The 17,207-nt window shown below is 38.7% G+C and overlaps 1 protein-coding gene and 1 non-coding gene across 5 annotated transcripts in view; one reads left to right on the forward strand and one right to left on the reverse strand.

Moving 5' to 3' along the window:
- Positions 1-4,885: 4,885 nt before the first annotated feature.
- Positions 4,886-17,207, reverse strand: part of MTDH (metadherin) — a 57,683-nt gene continuing 45,361 nt past the window's right edge. For all 4 annotated transcript variants that reach the window (XM_043483085.1, XM_043483087.1, XM_043483083.1 and 1 more), the window contains 4 exons: positions 14,309-14,416; positions 11,957-12,097; positions 9,964-10,120; positions 4,886-9,255 (listed from right to left, as the gene is read on the reverse strand). In XM_043483085.1, the coding sequence (XP_043339020.1) occupies positions 9,185-9,255; positions 9,964-10,120; positions 11,957-12,097; positions 14,309-14,416 (477 nt within the window). In that variant the 3' untranslated portion in view covers positions 4,886-9,184. The remainder of the gene's footprint in view (positions 9,256-9,963; positions 10,121-11,956; positions 12,098-14,308; positions 14,417-17,207) is intronic.
- Positions 13,754-13,860, forward strand: LOC122451578. The gene has a single exon (XR_006272472.1). It is a non-coding gene; the product is annotated as a U6 spliceosomal RNA (small nuclear RNA).

Here is a 17,207-nt window from a genome sequence, read left to right on the forward strand (position 1 = left end):
CAAGAGTCTTCTCCAACACCATAGTTCAAAAGCATCAGTTTTTTGGCACTCAGCTTTCTTCACAGTCCAACTCTCACATCCCTACATGATCACTGGAAAAACCATAGTCTTGACCAGACGGACATTTGTTGGCAAAGTAATGTCTCTGCTTTTTAATATGCTGTCTAGGTTGGTCATAACTTTCCTTCTAAGAAGTAAGCATCTTTTAATTTCATGGCTGCAGTCACCATCTGCAGTGATTTGGGTTGGTGGTGGCTTATTAGTTCTGTGTTCCTTACCAGGGCCTCCTGTTGTAAAATAACTCACACAAATGGTTACCATGGTGCCTGGCCAGGGAGGGCGGTTTCAGTGAGTGTGTTTCCCCTGACAATAGGAAGCACAAGGGAGTTCCTTTGTGGTCAGGAACTGTTCTGTATTGGGATCATGGTGGTGATTACATGAATCCACATGCATTAAAATTGCATAAACTGCACAAATATACATACTGAAGGAAAAGCGGGTAAAATCTGAACAAAATCTGTTGATCGCACCAACAGGATCTATTTCCTGTTTTGGGTGTCGTATGGTTCTTGGTGAATTTAAGATTCTTGCCTTGTCTTGGAAAGAATTCGGAGATGAAGCAGGGAGGTTAAGAAAGTAAAGTGAGAATCTATGAAAGCAAGAATAGTCTATCGGAGGGAGCGCAGGCAGAGAGGTGAGGAGCTGCTGCCCTGGGTTTCTTTGGAAAACCGGTGATGAGGAGCATACGAATGAAGAAGTGGAATATTCACTGGGAAACGAGGGGTTTGAGGGCAGTATTCCCTGATTTTCATCCCGGCTCCATCTTCCCAAGGGGAGTGATGTGGAAAGCTCAGCCTCTCTGTACACTGGTGCCAAGTCAAATCTTAGAGACAGAGTTTTGGGTGAAGTAGGAAAGGATAGCTCTATTTACGTTGCCAGGCAAAGGCAGACACCATAGACTCCTGCCTCAAAAAAATGATGTGTCCCAAACTTCCCAGGGAAGTTTGGTGACAGGTTTTATCACAATGGTTCAAGGGTGCAGGATTGCACTCCCTTAATCTCAAGTGGTTGGTCTCCTAATATTTTTTTTGAGGTGGGGGTGGGGGTGGGTTGCTGTGCTAAGCACCATACGTGGAGAAAGTAGTCGGGTGGGCTACAGTCCTTGGGGTCACAGAAGAGTCAGACACGACTTAGTGAGTCAACGAGAAGCAGCAGCATACAGAACTTCCCAAAGAACGAACCCATGCCCCTGTGTTGGGAGGGCAGAGTCCTCCCGAACCACTGGCCCACCAGGGGAGTCCCCGTCTCCTAATCTCAATGAACTTCTGTGTGTTAGTCGCGCAGTCGTGCCCAACTGTTGGTGACCCCATGGACTGTAGCCTGCCAGGCTTCTCTGTCCGTGGGACTCTCCAGGCCAGAATACTGGAGTGGGTTGCCATTCCCTTCTCCAGGGGATCTTCCCGACCCAGGGATCGAACCCAGGTCTCCCGCATTGCAGGCAGATTCTTGACCATCTGAACCACCAGGGAAGTCTTGCTGAGCTTCTTTTACTCTTTTACTCTTGCTTCTGGTGGTTTCTTGGCTGCCCCTCCCATAATTAACAACTGTTGGAATCTGCCCTTTGGAATTCAGGGAAGGTCATGGGGGCTGGAGTCTTGCCTACCAGAAATGGGGGAAAAAAAACAGCCTCTGTGCCTGAGAGCCCCACGGGGCCTCGCTTGGTTTCTCCTGACGGATTTTTGCCCTTATTTAGCTTAGATCAGAAGTGTCATGGAATCAGTGCAAGATGGATACTTCTTATCTGCAAGGCTAATTTTATTGTAATGAGAGCATAATGAGCAAGCGGTTACCTTGGGCTGCAGGAGATTCTGCCTTTCCCCACCTTTCTTTGTCTGCTTCTGGGAACCTTATCACCCAAACTGTGTGATTTCCTGTCAGTCTGGGGGTTCCTGCTTTTCTTTGTTTGCCCAAGTCCTCCTGCTGTTTACAGAGATTCTTGATTTCCTGCCACCTGGTCCCTGTTTGCATTTCTCTGCTCCATAGTTCTTTTTTTTCCCTAGTTCCATATTTTTGTAAGAGATTGCAACTGGGGGGGAATTGGGTGAGGGGACACAGGACTGCTCTGGACTATTTTTGCAACTTCCTGTGAGTCTGTAATTACTTCAAAATAAAGCATTTGAAGGTTTTAAAAAAATTGTGTGCAGTTGAATATGTGTATCTTTTCTTTCATAGTTTTTAGGTTTCTAGTTCTTGGTTAAGAACATCTTCTCATATAAAGCAATAAATGTTAATTATTTATCTTAACGAAACTGGAAAAAAAATTTCCTTTATAAGAAAAAAAAAAAAAAGAGTATCTCCTCCACTCCTGAGTTATACATGTAGTTAGTTTCCTATATTGTCATTTAAGGTTAAAAAAATTTTTTTTCGGTCTTATATCCAACTGGGGTTTATCTTCATGTATAAGGCATGATGCGATCCAGTATTATTTTCTTTGTTTTGCTGTGCTACCTATTAAAGAAATCAACATTTTACCACTGAAACGAAACCACCACCTAAACTGTAAACAAAATTCCCATGAATAATAGGAATGTATTTCTGGATTCCCCATCCTGTTCTTCCGACCTATCCTCTTACTGACAACTTACTGAATTGCATTGGTGTAGTGCTCAATAAATTTTGAACATTCGTATGTCTGGAGTTCCTCACATTGCCCAAGTTCATTCTCCAGTATCCCTTGCTGATTGACACACACGGATGGGAACTTGCCTCTGCCCAGCTCTACGAGAGGAGGGAGGGAAGAGAAGGCCTGGGCAGAACCCAGTTGCGGACACACGTGGCGTGGCCTCCAGCAGCGTAGGAGCAGCCCCTGTGGAGTCCAGAGTCAGTCCTGAGCATCCTCGGAGGAGCTGGTGGGTGGGCTATTTTTGTTCGAGCAGCCCTTGGAAGAGGCGAGGTGTTATTCCTGGTGGTAAGGGAATCTACATCTCTTGTGCTTCCAGATTCTTTTTCAGCATAAACTAGCCAGAGGCGGCTCTGGGTTTTACGGCTAAGAACCCTGATGGATGCAAGGCATTTTAAAGTTTATTCTCATAACTGGTATTCATGAGCAGGGTCCCCTGGCCCTCTCCTGTGGCCGCCCACTACTTTTTCTCACTTCCTTTTTTTTCACATTGTTTTCATAGTCTTTGAAGTACTTAAGAATCTGTTGCAGTCTAACTGGAGTTGAATTTAACTTAAATATTTATATTTTTGCTTTCCAGATAAAGAAGGACAGTTTTTCATTTGTTAGATTGTTATTCTGACCTTCGAAAAGACTGCAGTTTTCATTTGACCTTGTATCTTTTTTGAAACATTTAATTTTAGATATGGTAGTTACGGAAATTCCCTGGCAGTCCAGTGGTTAGGACTTAGTACTTTCATTGCCAGGGCCTGAGTATGCTCAGAGAACTAAGGTCCTGCAAGCGCAGGGTGAAGCCAAAAAATAAATAAAAGGGAGTCTAGTGGTTAAGACTCCTGCCTTCAAATGGAGGGGGTGCAGCAGGTTCAATCCCTGGTCAGGAAGCTAAGTTCTCATGTGCCTTATGGCCAAAAACAAAACATGAAACAGAAGCAACATCGCTAACAAATTCACTAAAAACTTAAAACAAATTGTGGACAAAAGATTGTCCACATTTAAATATTTGGTAGCTTTAGTGGTTATGTAATTTTTTTGTTTTCCATTTCCTTTTGCAGGTACTTACTCTAGTATAGAATATTCTGTTTTTGCTTATCAGCCACTTTAATGTATCCTCTTTCTAGTGCTCATAAGCTTTTTATTACCACCTCTGGGGTTTTCTAGGTATGCAATCAGGAAAAAATGATTTCTTTCTTCTTTGATGTTGTACCAATTTTAAATTTTTGTTAACTGCTAATACGTAAGACAATGTTGACTAGCAAGTGAGTAAACCTGCCTTGGTTTGACTTTAATGAATCTGACATAAGTATTTCACCTACTTTAAGTTTTTGAAATTTAATTTTGGAATAGCTGTTAGATTTAACACTTTTTCAGCTTAACTGTCATGATCATGCACTTTTTCTGCTTTGGGATTAAATGGTTAGATTTCCTGCTATTGCATCTGTTTAATTCTTTTGAAAATTTTCTGGAGTTTGACTGCTAATAACACAGATGCCTCCCAGTTTCTGGCATCAGATGCCCCTTTCCTAGTTTCAGTGCTAAGACAGGTTTTCCGCCATTGTTCATTATCGTGGTCACTTCAGTTTTGATGAGAAGTGGGAATAGCTCCAACTATTCCCAGCAATATATTTTAAAATTATGGAAGACAGTTTAGAAAAGAAATTATTCATAATTCTAGTGTCTTAAGGAGCTCAGAGCTCTGGTTGATCTGCCCACAAAGCCCTGTGGTGTTTGTCAGCAAGTCTGTAGCCCCTGGCACACTTCACAAGATGCCCTTGCCCTAAGCAGGACACACACGGCTCTTATGATCCTGGGGGAGCACCTTCTAGCAGAGCCTCGCTATCCTTCCGTGTGGAAAGGCTGCCATGTAAAGTGTGCATCGCACAACTCCGAGGGCACTCTCTGCCCACGTTGATTCACTGTGTACCTTTGCATATTCATCCCAACAATTTCCCACCAGATGTCCATGCACCAGTGAGGCTGTCAAGGCAGCCTTCCGAGACCTGGTGATGTGTGTTACCTGGGACCCCTAGTCAGTTCTGGCACCGAAAAGGACCTGTGCCAACCCTGGGTATATGAGAGCAGCTATTTTCGTCCATGCCTCTGCAGTCCCCCTCCAACACCCCCCACCCCCGCTGCTTGATCCTGTTACCAAAGATCCAGCTCACCCCCAACACCCCCTACTGGTAACGTTCTATATCTTAAGCAGAATGGTGGTTTCAGAGGTGTTCTTTTTATTATGCTTTATAATTTATGTACATGTTACATATATTCATTTTGAAGGCTTTGATACAATAAATAAAAAAGGAAAGCACACATACAAATAAGAATGCCATTATCATGGGGATGACCTTGAATCTGCTTAAATTTTTCTTCAGATTAGCCTGTTCATGAACCTCAGTATTGTTAATTATTATTAGGTAGGTAGCAAACATTTTACAAGCACCTCATATACCTGTCTTGATGCTAGGATTAGAAATCTTTTATTAAAGTATTTTGAGTAGTAATAATGCCTTTTAATTTTTAAAAGATTATACACCAGGGTAACTTCCCTGAAAATTGTTATAATCTATACTTGCAGTCAACATGTGATAGCAGGCTAGTAAGTTTCTTCAAGCCTCTAGGTCTCTAGAATTTAAAGCATTGAGTGGCAGAAATTTTTCAGAATCTATTACATTTAAGTTAGCATCCAAGAGATTTTAAATTTCTGCTCAATGGGAAAAGCTAACCTGACCTTGAAAGTGATGCTTGGCTGCATAATATACACGATGTATGTCAACCCTGTTCCTGATAGCCCGCTCTCCGCTGCTTCCTCTGTCATGAAACCTGAATGTTAATTTGGCCCGTGAGAGCCCAGGATAGAGACTTAATATTTCCCACACCCCTTTGAAGCTAGCAGGATCAGGTGACTGCGTGGATAAGCCTGTGTGGTGTGAATAACTTGCTAAGAAGAGCTCTTCAGAGAAGGGGGCAGAAAGGCTGAGAGGGGGTTTCTAACTGGTGCAGCTGTCTGCAGTTGTGACAAGGATGCTGCATGCTGAGAAGGCGGGAGAGCAGCACGGGAGGACGGACCCTGGGCGCCTGGCCCCGCCGAGGGTCAGGGCAGCTCTGGACTGCTTTCTCAGACGGACATGAAAGAGAAACAAACTTCTAAAATAATGATGCCAAATTTGAGTCTAATTTCCTTAAAAGGGTTGATACGAGTGATACACTGCCCCTGGTGAGTTACATCTACTGCTAAGATGATGGAAGCTGTTTCCCACAGACAATGCTGCGTCACAAACAGGGACAGCTCAAGAGATGCTTCACTCTAAACACTTCTGCCTTTTCCAGTGGTTAAAACCTCCAAGTGCACCTGTGGTTTCAGAGCATCAGGAACATTTGAAACATATAGAACCTAGAGTTTAGAAACATTAACATCAAGAAGCCTTTTAGACTAGCTTAGGATGCGAAGTCCCCTCCAGTAAGAGAACTGTAACGAGCAATTTAAACAAAACAAAAATGGCTTGTTTTATTTACAATACTCAATGCATTTTACAAATAACATATTTGCATTCCCTAAGTCTGTTGGAAGGTAATTCCAGTTTGTGCAATGAGTTTATAGGAAAGTCTTAAGACATCTATTAGACATCTTAAGCCTAAATTCTAAAATTTGAAAGACATTTCACACTATATTAATAGAGGATTGTTTTTAAGAAAAACTAAACTCTGTAGTTAAATATTGCCCTTCAGTATCTTTAACCCAAGTACAAACTGGATTAGTCTATGAAATAATACCATTAGATTCAGATGACTTATTCCCACTCCCCATCCAATAAAATGCATGCACAAAGGAAACACGGTCAATTACATTAATGACATTTTATTTCAGTACTTGTTTTTTGGACTCTCTCAACTTTTGTTTTGCTCAATGTAGGGTACAGAGAGGTAGGATTCCAGTCTGGGGAAGTCCTAACCCATTACTCCCTGCTCCAGGACGGGAAGGGTTTTCACTAAGTCTGCGGAGAAAGGTCAGGATGAAGGCCAAGTTTTATTTAGGAGGCTTTGTTTGTTAATCAGAACAAGGATCCCCTTCAGGCCTGATGAAAGTTTTAATGGGGTCATTTATCTCCCTACTAGTGGCTGGGGGAGCGTTTAATCCAAGCCTCCAAAGGACAATTCTCCTCTCTTCCCCCCTCCCTAGATTTTAGTCTTTTGAGTTGATGCTGGAAAACAATTCCTCTGGTTCAGATGCCAGAAACTGCTTTCATGTCATAAACATTTATGGAACAAGTGAAGAGCGATGAACAATGAATGATATTTTAACTGTGCAACAGTCTGCACCTCATGCATGTGTAAGAGAATGAACTGATAGTAATTTTAACACTCATAGCTGCCATCTCTTGAAATATAAAAGCCATGCCCTAGTTCTTGAGCCAGAGAGAAGGGATGGGCATTTCCATCTCGGATCCACCCAAATTTAGAAGGGCACTTCTCTGTCTCTGCACCCATCTCCCCTCAAAAGAAGGTGTTTGTAACACCCAGCATCGGTGGTTCAATGAGAGATACTAAGCTGGAGAAATATAACGTCTGACATTCGACATAGCCAAAATAATTCTAAGATAAAGAAATGGTGAGGTAGAGTTGAGAGAGTTCAATTAAATTTTTTGAGCATAGATCTTTTGGCACATTCTAAAATTACAGACTTCCTATTCAATTATCCTTTGCTGATACCTTTACAAAGTGCTGCAACGCAGGAATTGAATCCTTGGATCTCTTTAGGAAGCAGCTATACAAAGCTAATACAGTCATTTCAAGAAATTCACTCCTGGCACTTTAGCTTATTTACCCCGATACTGAAGCAAATAAAAACAATGCTATCCATTTGCTGAATTTATTTAAACAAATCAATTTAGAAATATCATAGAATTAAACAAAACTTCTGACATGTAAACATACTGCCGTGTTCCTGAAACAGATGTTAACACCTGATAAAAGTTAATAATCGCTTGTTGGGAAAGCTGTCCATTAATAAGGCCAGTCTTCAGCAAAACTAAAACCATTTTGTTTCTTTAGCTTTCCGGTGTAACAATGCAATACTATCAAACCACAATCAAATAGAAGAGACAAAATTGGATGGATAGATCAGTACCATTGGTTACAGCTGTTAAACAGTTTCATTCTTGGCGCCACAGAAAAACAATTAAGCCAATCACATCAAATAAGTCATGGCTTTTTTTCTTTATCACAATTCACTAAGTGATGTTAATTATGGTCCTTGTCAAACACGTTTGGTAAAGGCTATTTACAGTGTACATGGCTGAGCATGCACTATTTATAGTTACAAAGATACCTGCCAGTTTATTACAATAGAATTACACAGTGCCTGAAAATGGTGAAACGTCTCACACATCATTTAAATCAATACAGTTTCAAGCAGGAAACGTTCCTTATTTGATCACGATTGCAATAATTACATGAAAATTCTTATAAAAACACGAATCCCCTTCAAGAAATTGATGCATATTCTACGCACTACAGGTTAAGGCAGTAAAAAAATGTATTCCTGATAACTGGAGGTCTTGACAATGTCAATTAAAGCTGTCTGACTCTAGTTTTTCATTCTCCATCATATACTCAAAGTTCTGTCTGTGTAACTAGTTTGTGAAAGATTTCACTTGTAAAGTCAAAAAAGTATTAGTAACGAAGAAGAATTGATGCTGGAAAAAAGTAATTGCTAGGGAAAGGAAAAAAATATAAGTTGGATTTTGCCTGAAAGTTTTCAAATCATACACAAGAGCATTATTTGTGAGTCTCAACCTTTAAAGTATAAAACAAATACATAGAGTTTACCTTTCTTAACTTAAAATATACTGTAGTTTGAACAGTTCAAGTAAAGTAAGACTATCAAAAATAACTTCATAAGCCATACAAGTGTCAACAGCATTTTGAATGTTTTAAGAATATTTTAAAAATTGTAAACTAAACCATGACAGTTTAGTTAAATAATAAATGACTTTTTATTTGCACTTGTGATTTCTTTAATACAAATTGCTACCAACAAATATGTAAAGATATGGCAGATTATGCATTTGATCAAAGCACTTTAAGCATAAAACAGATTCAAATGGTTTAAGTTCCGTGCATAAGATCCAAGAAGCTGCCTACTAATTTGTAGGCAGCCTTCTCTCTAATCAGAATCCTTTATTCTTTAGCTGCAGATGAGATAGGGCACAATCTGTTGTAAACAGGGCACTGCTGTAAAACCAGGATGAGAATCTTAAGATCGTTCTTGTTAGATTGACCTTCCCCAAGTGTCTTCCAGCACTGTAGTATGTTCTGCTGACCTCTTAATTTCATAAATTAACTTTCCTTTGATTCCATTTTTACGGTGGTTGTGTTCACAGTTTTGTTTTAAAAACTGGTTTAAATTTATATAAAACTCTGTACATGTTCACAAATTATTGCATAAACAGCATAATCTTCAAGACAGTGTTTGCAAACACATGTCCAATTCAGGAAGAAAAAAATTCACGTTTCCCGTCTGGCTTTTTTCTTCTTTTTTATTTGTTTGGGAGATTCCCAACTAGTTTCAGACTTGGCTAAAAGGGAAAAAAAAAGGGAAAAAAAGAGAGAGAGAAAGGGAGAGAGAAAGAGACGTCAGGAGGATAGTAAATACTGTTCTGTTTCAAAAGTATAAAAGCAATATCACTAAAACCATGCTTTGAAATCCACTAATAATGCCTCAGATTTTATGTGCACATTTTCAAGTTCTAGTTAAAGGTTTTTAGGTTATTCTCTGGTTGCCTTCCTCTTTTCCTCAATTCCAATGTATTATTTGGTTTAACCATAAGGATGTTCATCATTTTGACCTAGAAGAACCATCACTTACAAGACTCAATCTAAGTAATAAGAGTGAAAGTGGATAAACTGGAAACTAAAGGTAGCTGAAGGCAGAAAAAGGGGTGGGGCGGAAGGGGGCACAGTTTTAAGAACTTGTGCACAGAAAAAGCGAGGGGCCCGCAGAGCAGGGGCAGGTACCCAGGGCTCCCCGTGTATGTCCTTAGCCACCGACTCTGGCCTGAAGTGACTTTAGCTGCCTGGTCCTCACCACTGAGCTCTGCAAGGTTCCACGGAATCTAGGCTTTGCAAAGGAGCAAAGGTCTGCTCCAGTAATCCTCTCATGGGGTCGCACAGAGTCACAGGACTGAGTGACTGGACTGAACTGAGTGATCCTTTAGACTTCTGAGACAGTGACACCTATGAACAGTACAGAGAACCCCAAAAGAACCAAAATGAGGATGACTCACTCTGTGAAGGAGGCACGCTGTTTTGCTTAGCATTTGACTTGGATTTATCTGTTTCTTGTAGCATCGGTGGCACTTGGGAAGAGCTTTTGTCAGAATCATTTTTTGATAAAATAACAGATGGCTCGGTAGAAATAGCAGGTGGAAGAGTCTTGATAGGCTATTTTGAAATAAAATTATCTTAGGTTTTAATAAAAAAAAATCAAATGTCATAGTAATAACAAGAGGCTGCTCAGCTGGAATATAAAGATGGTGAATAAATCATTTACCAGCAGAAGCACTATAACTCATGCCTGCCCTCTAGTGACATATAACCAAATAAATCTTTAACTACAGTATCCACAAATACAGGTTGAGATAAAAATGATTAAATGTGTAAAATTACAAGATGTCTACTGCATCTCAAAGAGGAGCGAATAATTCAATTTTCATTAACTTTTACATTTGTCTTTTTCATTACAAATAACAGGACTTTTTCATGTACTGGTATTCAATGGTTCCGTCCATTTCCCACAAACTCTCACCTCTTCAAAACCTTTTCTTGTAAAGGCAAAAATAGCAAATTTCTGAACTACCAGAAGTGACATCTCCTTTCCTCCTTTTCATGAGGTAGGGATATCTCAAGCAGCAGCAGCAGCAGCTTCAGTTTTCTCCCCAAGGAAAAACATGGCCTCAGATAAAGCAGACTATAGCTACTAGTCCTAATCTATTAAAGCAACTAGTAAAACTCAGGTCCAAATCTTCAGAGTTTCATTGAGTCTGGTAGTGAAATTATAAAGCTTAGGGCCAAACTTGAGTCTTGCTTCTCCTCTCCAACCTGGGAGCAGAGCGGTCAACTAACTGATCTGCTGGAATGAGGCTGAACTGCTAATGCATGTTCGGGACAGGTAAAGGACTTGTGGAGTGAGGCTGGAAGAGGTGAGGCAGAGATCATCTCACCCTAAGCTCTACCTGTGATGATGACTTTGAATACAGAAACAAGGGTAAGTCATACTTCTCTTGCCCCTTGTTCTTCCAGGCTCCATGAATGCAAAAAAGCAAAAGGAGAAAGGAAACAAAGAGGAAGATGTGCGTGCTTAGATAACTACTAGGGCTCCTTCCATTTCAGGTATCTGAAGCTGTATTTACAACGCTTGCTTCAGTTTTATTAATGCTCCTTGTGTTTATTCCAAAATTTTAGTACCCATTTTTAAATCTCTTCCCACCCTCCATCCTCTCACTTCTCTATATTAAATCACAGAAGGACTCAAATATCCTTTACAAGGTGACTTCTGAAAATGACTTATCAAAATGTCACATGACCCTTTGCAGTCTTAATATTAAAGCTGTTTCATTAAATATGTAAGTGCCATAAAAGCAGGGGATTTTTTTCCCCTGCTTTGTTCTCTGATATATCTCCAGAACTTTAAATAGTGTGGGAGATTCTCAATACATGTTTTGAATGAGAACCATGCACAATTTCATAGTTATTAATATTTAATATATTTCTAAACGATACAACTTACCAAATTAGAAATCAGACTTTTAAAGCGCTATGGGCTTTGTGTCACTGGTCTAGACCTTTTATAAAATGGTCCCTTCTGACATATCAAAATTTTCCACAGATGGCACACATTTCAAGATATTGTCACTACATAAAAAAAAATGCTATATTTTAGAGATTGGACCATAGTCATAATATATTATGTGCATGCTTTTGGAAAAGTGCAACTACTCACATTTTCTGTAAGCCATCTGTCTATGTCCCTTGTATACCTAGATATTTAACAAGAAAAAGAAACAGTCTAGTGGCTTTCTCTCGTTTTGCTTCTGACAGTTGTGGGACTTGGGCCAACTTATTCAACTTCTCTAACGTCATTCATACCTTTTCTTTTGGGGTTGCTATGAGGGCAATCTGGTATATTAAAAATGTTTAGCACGGTGTTTCAATAAAATATTAGTATTAATACAATTCTCCAGTCATCAAAATTTTATTTCTTGGATAGCAAAACGTTACCTGGCTATTTTTGATTAGTGCATCAGCTGGATCACTAGTGCTCATGGTCTTCAGAGAAAAAGCTTTGTCCTGCTTTGGACGGACTTTAGAGGCGTTCACTGGGAGCTCTTCTCTAACGTCTGTTTCTAATTCCTCTGTGTCCTGCAGAGAAAAGCAGTGCATCAGATGGTATAAAGAATTCTATGAATTAAAACATACTTGGTGTAGAATGCCAATGTCCAAAAGATATTTCTCAAGAAGATAATTTTATTTCAGAAACTGCCCAAATAGCTTAAAAGAGCATAAAAATAATTATTCAAAGATTATTCAAATAATTATTATTCAAAAATTATTTATTATTATTTAGAAATCTCTGGTATGTTCATCATTCCTGTTTTCTTCAGGGATTTAAAGCTTCTGTAAACTAAAAAACAACACACTCACAACCTCAAATGGGAATCATTTAATTTACTAAACCAAACAAAAAAACTAGTACTTTTTCCTTTTAGAAAAAATTACACGGTGAATTAGTTGATACTTTGAGACTTTAGAAATAGTATTTCACTTAATGACTTCTTCAAGGCATGAAATATATATACACAAGTGCATTTTCTAGATAAAATAAGCTTGCCATAAAATAGGCATGTCATAAAATATCAAGGACAAATTTTTGATTTCCTCAAACTAGTTTTCTCAACTGAAAAATAAAATTTGTGTAGATTCTAAGGTCCTTTCCAAGTTTAAGTTTAAACATTTCCATTCTTAGGCCTTTATAGACTTTCAAAAATACATAACATGCTTAGGTATGTGAAAGAAGTTATGAATAAGAATATGTTAAATATGACATCATTGTAAACGGTAAGAAAGAAAAAAAATCCAAAATGTAATCACTTATGCATAGGCTACCATGTGCTATGTATTTTACAGAACTTCACAGATCTCATTTAATTCTCAAAAGCAACCTATGCAGTTAAGCAACTTGTGCAAAATACAACAACAAAAGAATAGTAAATGGCAGAACTGAGATATGAATACAGATCGACTTATTCACTGTATATAAGTGAATTAAATACACTTAAATATATTTAAGTGAATTTAAGTGATTATGTACTTATTCACTGTATTGAAAAAAACTGTACTTCCCTGGTGGTACAGTGGATAAGAATCCATCTGCCAATAAAGGGGACATGGGTTCAATCCCTGGTCCGGGCAGTTTCCACACACCACGGAGCAACTAAGCCCATGTGCCACAACTACTGAGCCAGTGCACCCAGAGCATGTGCCCTACAAGCCGCCACAGTGAGAAGCTGCGTACCATGATGAAGAGCCGCCCCCAACTGCCCCATTAGTCTGTGCGAAGCAACCAAGACCCAGTGCAGTAATAATAATAAGAAAAAGAGCACCACCAAAGGAACTTTCACAATTTAATTAAGTAGGAAAATTATTATGTAGCCTGTTCTCTAAATATTTTGGCTATCTCCTACATTTAAAGGAATGAAAACAATTAGCCACAAAGTTACAGGTGAGAAACAAGATTTTCATAAGCTGCAATGTAACAGTGATAATGCTTTCAAAAACAAAGTCATGCATATTTCTAGTCATCTAGTACACCTGAAATTAATCTTTGTTTTCATCTATATTAAAATCTAGAAATATTTTCCCAGATAGGAAAAGACAAAAGAAAAGGAAAAGTTTCTGTTAAAAGCCAAAAATAGCAGGAAAGGATACCAAGTGCAACAGCCAGCAAACTCAGAGTTAAGTGCAAGATATCCCTTGTTGTGCACATGGTTTTTATAACTGTATTAAAATTCTAATCTGGTGCTCGCTTCGGCAGCACATATACTAAAATTAGAACGATACAGAGAAGATTAGCATGGCCCCTGTGCAAGGATGACATGCAAATTCGTGAAGCATTCCATATTTTTACACATGTACACCCATGGTGGATTCAAGTCAATGTATGGCAAAACCAATACAATGTTGTAAAGTAAAAAAAAAATAAAATAAAATAAAAATGGGGGAAAAAAATTTCTAATCTGCTAAATTCCACTGCTCAAAGAATTTCTGAGTATGAAATACCGTAACCTCTGTTTCATTTCACCATAATATAAACCCAAGTGCACTAATTTAGAATTTTAGTTAGTTGCTTTTGGTTTACATCTTTGATATGATTTTCTTTAGAGCAATAATCTTTTTATTACAGTATGATATATAAAACCTTTAAAACATTCTATGACTTTTCAAACACTAAGTAAATCTGATGTCTCACATCCTGTATTTATATCTCTACATTTTCTTAGCATCTGCAAATGATCCTTTCATAAGTCAGTAGTAGGTGCTTAATGAAGGATGTCTGTTGTTTTGATATTTTACCTGTGCAAGAGCATTATCTTCACCTTGCTTCTTCTTTTTCTTTTTTTTCTTTTTAGATTTTCCTGTTGGAAGAGCTCCCTCTCCCTTTTCTTTATCATCATCTGAAACCTGATGTTAAAGGAAAAGTACTGAAATGAATCAATGAAGTTTTCTTTATTCATAATTTAGGAAATAATTTATTAGGTTTAGTCTTTTTCTCCCAAATTCTACAATTAGTAATAATAAAACTGATCTTAAGTCACACAAAAAATAACAAAACTCTTCTTCACTCTTCTATTTGTTTATGATAAACCCCTTTTTCTTACATCTTTCATTATTCACTACATGATCAATTAGAGCTGTGCAAACATTGGTTTTTAAAAGTTCATTTCATAGGTCATTCATTTTATTTAAACACAGAGCTATTTGCATTAAAGTTGAATTTGACTCTGTTAAGACAACGACAAGGTACAGAGGAAGAGAAAGTATCTGTAAATCATATATCCAACAAAGGACTTGTATCCAGAATATATGAAGAACACTCAAAATTCAACAGTAAACAATCCAGATGAAAAACATGCAAAAGATATAAACAGGTATTTCACAAAGTGACTGGAAAGGTTCTGCATCTTTAAAAAATTTTTATTTGTATTTATTTTGGGGGCTCTGCTGGGTCTTCTTTGCTGTGTGGGCTTCTCTCTAGTTGTGACGGGCGGGGGCTACTCTTGAGTCGCAGCATGTAGGCTTCAGTTGCTGCAGTTCTCAGGCTCTCTTGCTCCGCAGCATGTGGGATCCTCCCAGACCAGGGATGCAACCCGTCTCCTGCATTGGCAGGCGGATTCCGCACCACTGAGCCACCAGGGAAGCCCTAGAAATGTTCTTTGTCTTGACTGTATTAGTGTCAAGGTCCTGGTTGTGATATTGTCCTAAAGTTCTGCAAGATGTTATCATTGGGGGCCCCTGGGTAAAGGGTACAGGTGTTTTTTCTCTGTATTATTTCTTCTAAGTACATGTGACTCTAAAATTACCTCAAAACAAAAGCCTTAATTAAAAAAAATGTGAGAAGGAATGTCATTAAAAATAATACTGTGCATGACAAAAATAGCAAATTAGAATCTTGGTTCAGAGACATTCAGTCCAAGTCGGTTCCTAGCTGTGGAGAAACTTCCACAGAGGTTTTAACCACAGGCTCATAATGATGAAAATATCATATGAAAAGATGCATCCTCTGAAGGATATTCAGGTCACAAGGACTCCAGTCCGTCTGCTTTTCAGCCAATTTATAATCCATCCATAAGAGAAATGTGATTCCTCATGGTAGAACATTATTTTTGCTCATGGGAAAAAGGCTGAAATTAACATCTTTTAACTCATGAAAAAATTGACATTATCGGCCTCCCTGGTGGTCCACTGGTTAAGAATCCACCTCATAATGCAGGGAACATGGGTTTGATCCTTGGTCTGGGATGATCCCACATGGCACTGAACAACTAAGCCCGTGTACCACAACTTTTCTTAGGCCTATCTACAAAACACCCCGCATCTAACACATTCCCAAACTGAACCAACCACCTTTCCCCTCAGTTAACCAGCTTTTGTTTTCTCTGTTGGGAATACCACTTTCACCATCCCAGTTACCTAAGTGTTCTGGAAGTCATTTTTGATGATTCTTTCTCCAATCAATTCTAACCATATGTTCTGTTGATTTTGCTTCAATTTATTTTTCAAACCTCTCCCCTACTCTGTATACTATTCTTACCACTGCTGCACAGGTCTACTAAAGCAACGTTTAAACTGGTATTCCTGCCTTTATTCTTATACGCCTCCATTCCTTTATCTACAGGGATTACCAAAGTAGCAACCACCCCCCCCAAAACAAAAACACCCCCACAAAAACAAACAAACAAATCTCACAAAAACAAAACAAACCACTTTAAGACTCTCCCATTATTTATAGGACAAAATCCAAGGTTTTTTGCATGATATTCAAGGGCTTGTAGAATCTTCCCTCTTCTTTCCTTTCCAGCCTCATTTCTGACCCCTCTTTGCTCTGACCCCATTATGCTCTTACCGCTGGGATGCCTTTGCTAAAACTCCAAAGTGCTTTCATAATTCCTAATACATTATAACATGACCTTTATCTTCCAGAGTGCTGGTCTCTTTCCTCTCCTCCCTACCTGGAGTGTAGTGCTCCTTGAAAGCAGTAATTGTACTTTGTTTCTCTACTAGCACAATATCTGAGCCACAGCAGATGTAATTTTAATCATTGTTGAATAATAATGGCCCTATTATCTTCTCTTTGACTTTTTTTTTAATAGAAAAACTAACCAGCAGAAAAGTTCAATCAGTAGCTTAGTGTCTCTTGTAAATATCACTTCCATTCTTTTTCAAAGCTATCAACTTAGTTCATTATCTCCTGCCCTGATTTATGTAATCCAAATAGTACAAAATAGGCTCCAAAATCAGTCTTCTCAATTTTCTGCAATATCTAGCCTAATTTTTCTAACCCCAGCAATGACCAGGTTATCCCTGGTTTATTTTATTTTATTTTTTATCCCTGGTTTAAAGACTGTCCATAGGTTCTCATTACTTACAGAATTCCATAAAACTGTGGCAATCTACATCATTCGTTTCATCTATTTACCAAATGCCAAACATGTTGCTAGAGCTACAAAAACAGAGACTTCACAGTCCCTTCCTTAAGGAATGAAGCCTAGAAGGGGAAGACGGACATGTAAACCACTGATCCTACCACCAGTCGATTCCACAGGTGTATTATTCCTCCCCATCAAACATGCTACTTTCCTTGGCTCCTTTTTCATAATGTTCTCAGTCTTATCTTGCTATGAAACTTTCCTTAATTTTTTACTGAGATCCAATCTGCTTGTATCTAAACACACCAAGAGTTGGTAGGCTGGTA

Source organism: Cervus canadensis, chromosome 12 (genome assembly GCF_019320065.1).
Source record: "Cervus canadensis isolate Bull #8, Minnesota chromosome 12, ASM1932006v1, whole genome shotgun sequence".
Taxonomy (NCBI): domain Eukaryota; kingdom Metazoa; phylum Chordata; class Mammalia; order Artiodactyla; family Cervidae; genus Cervus; species Cervus canadensis.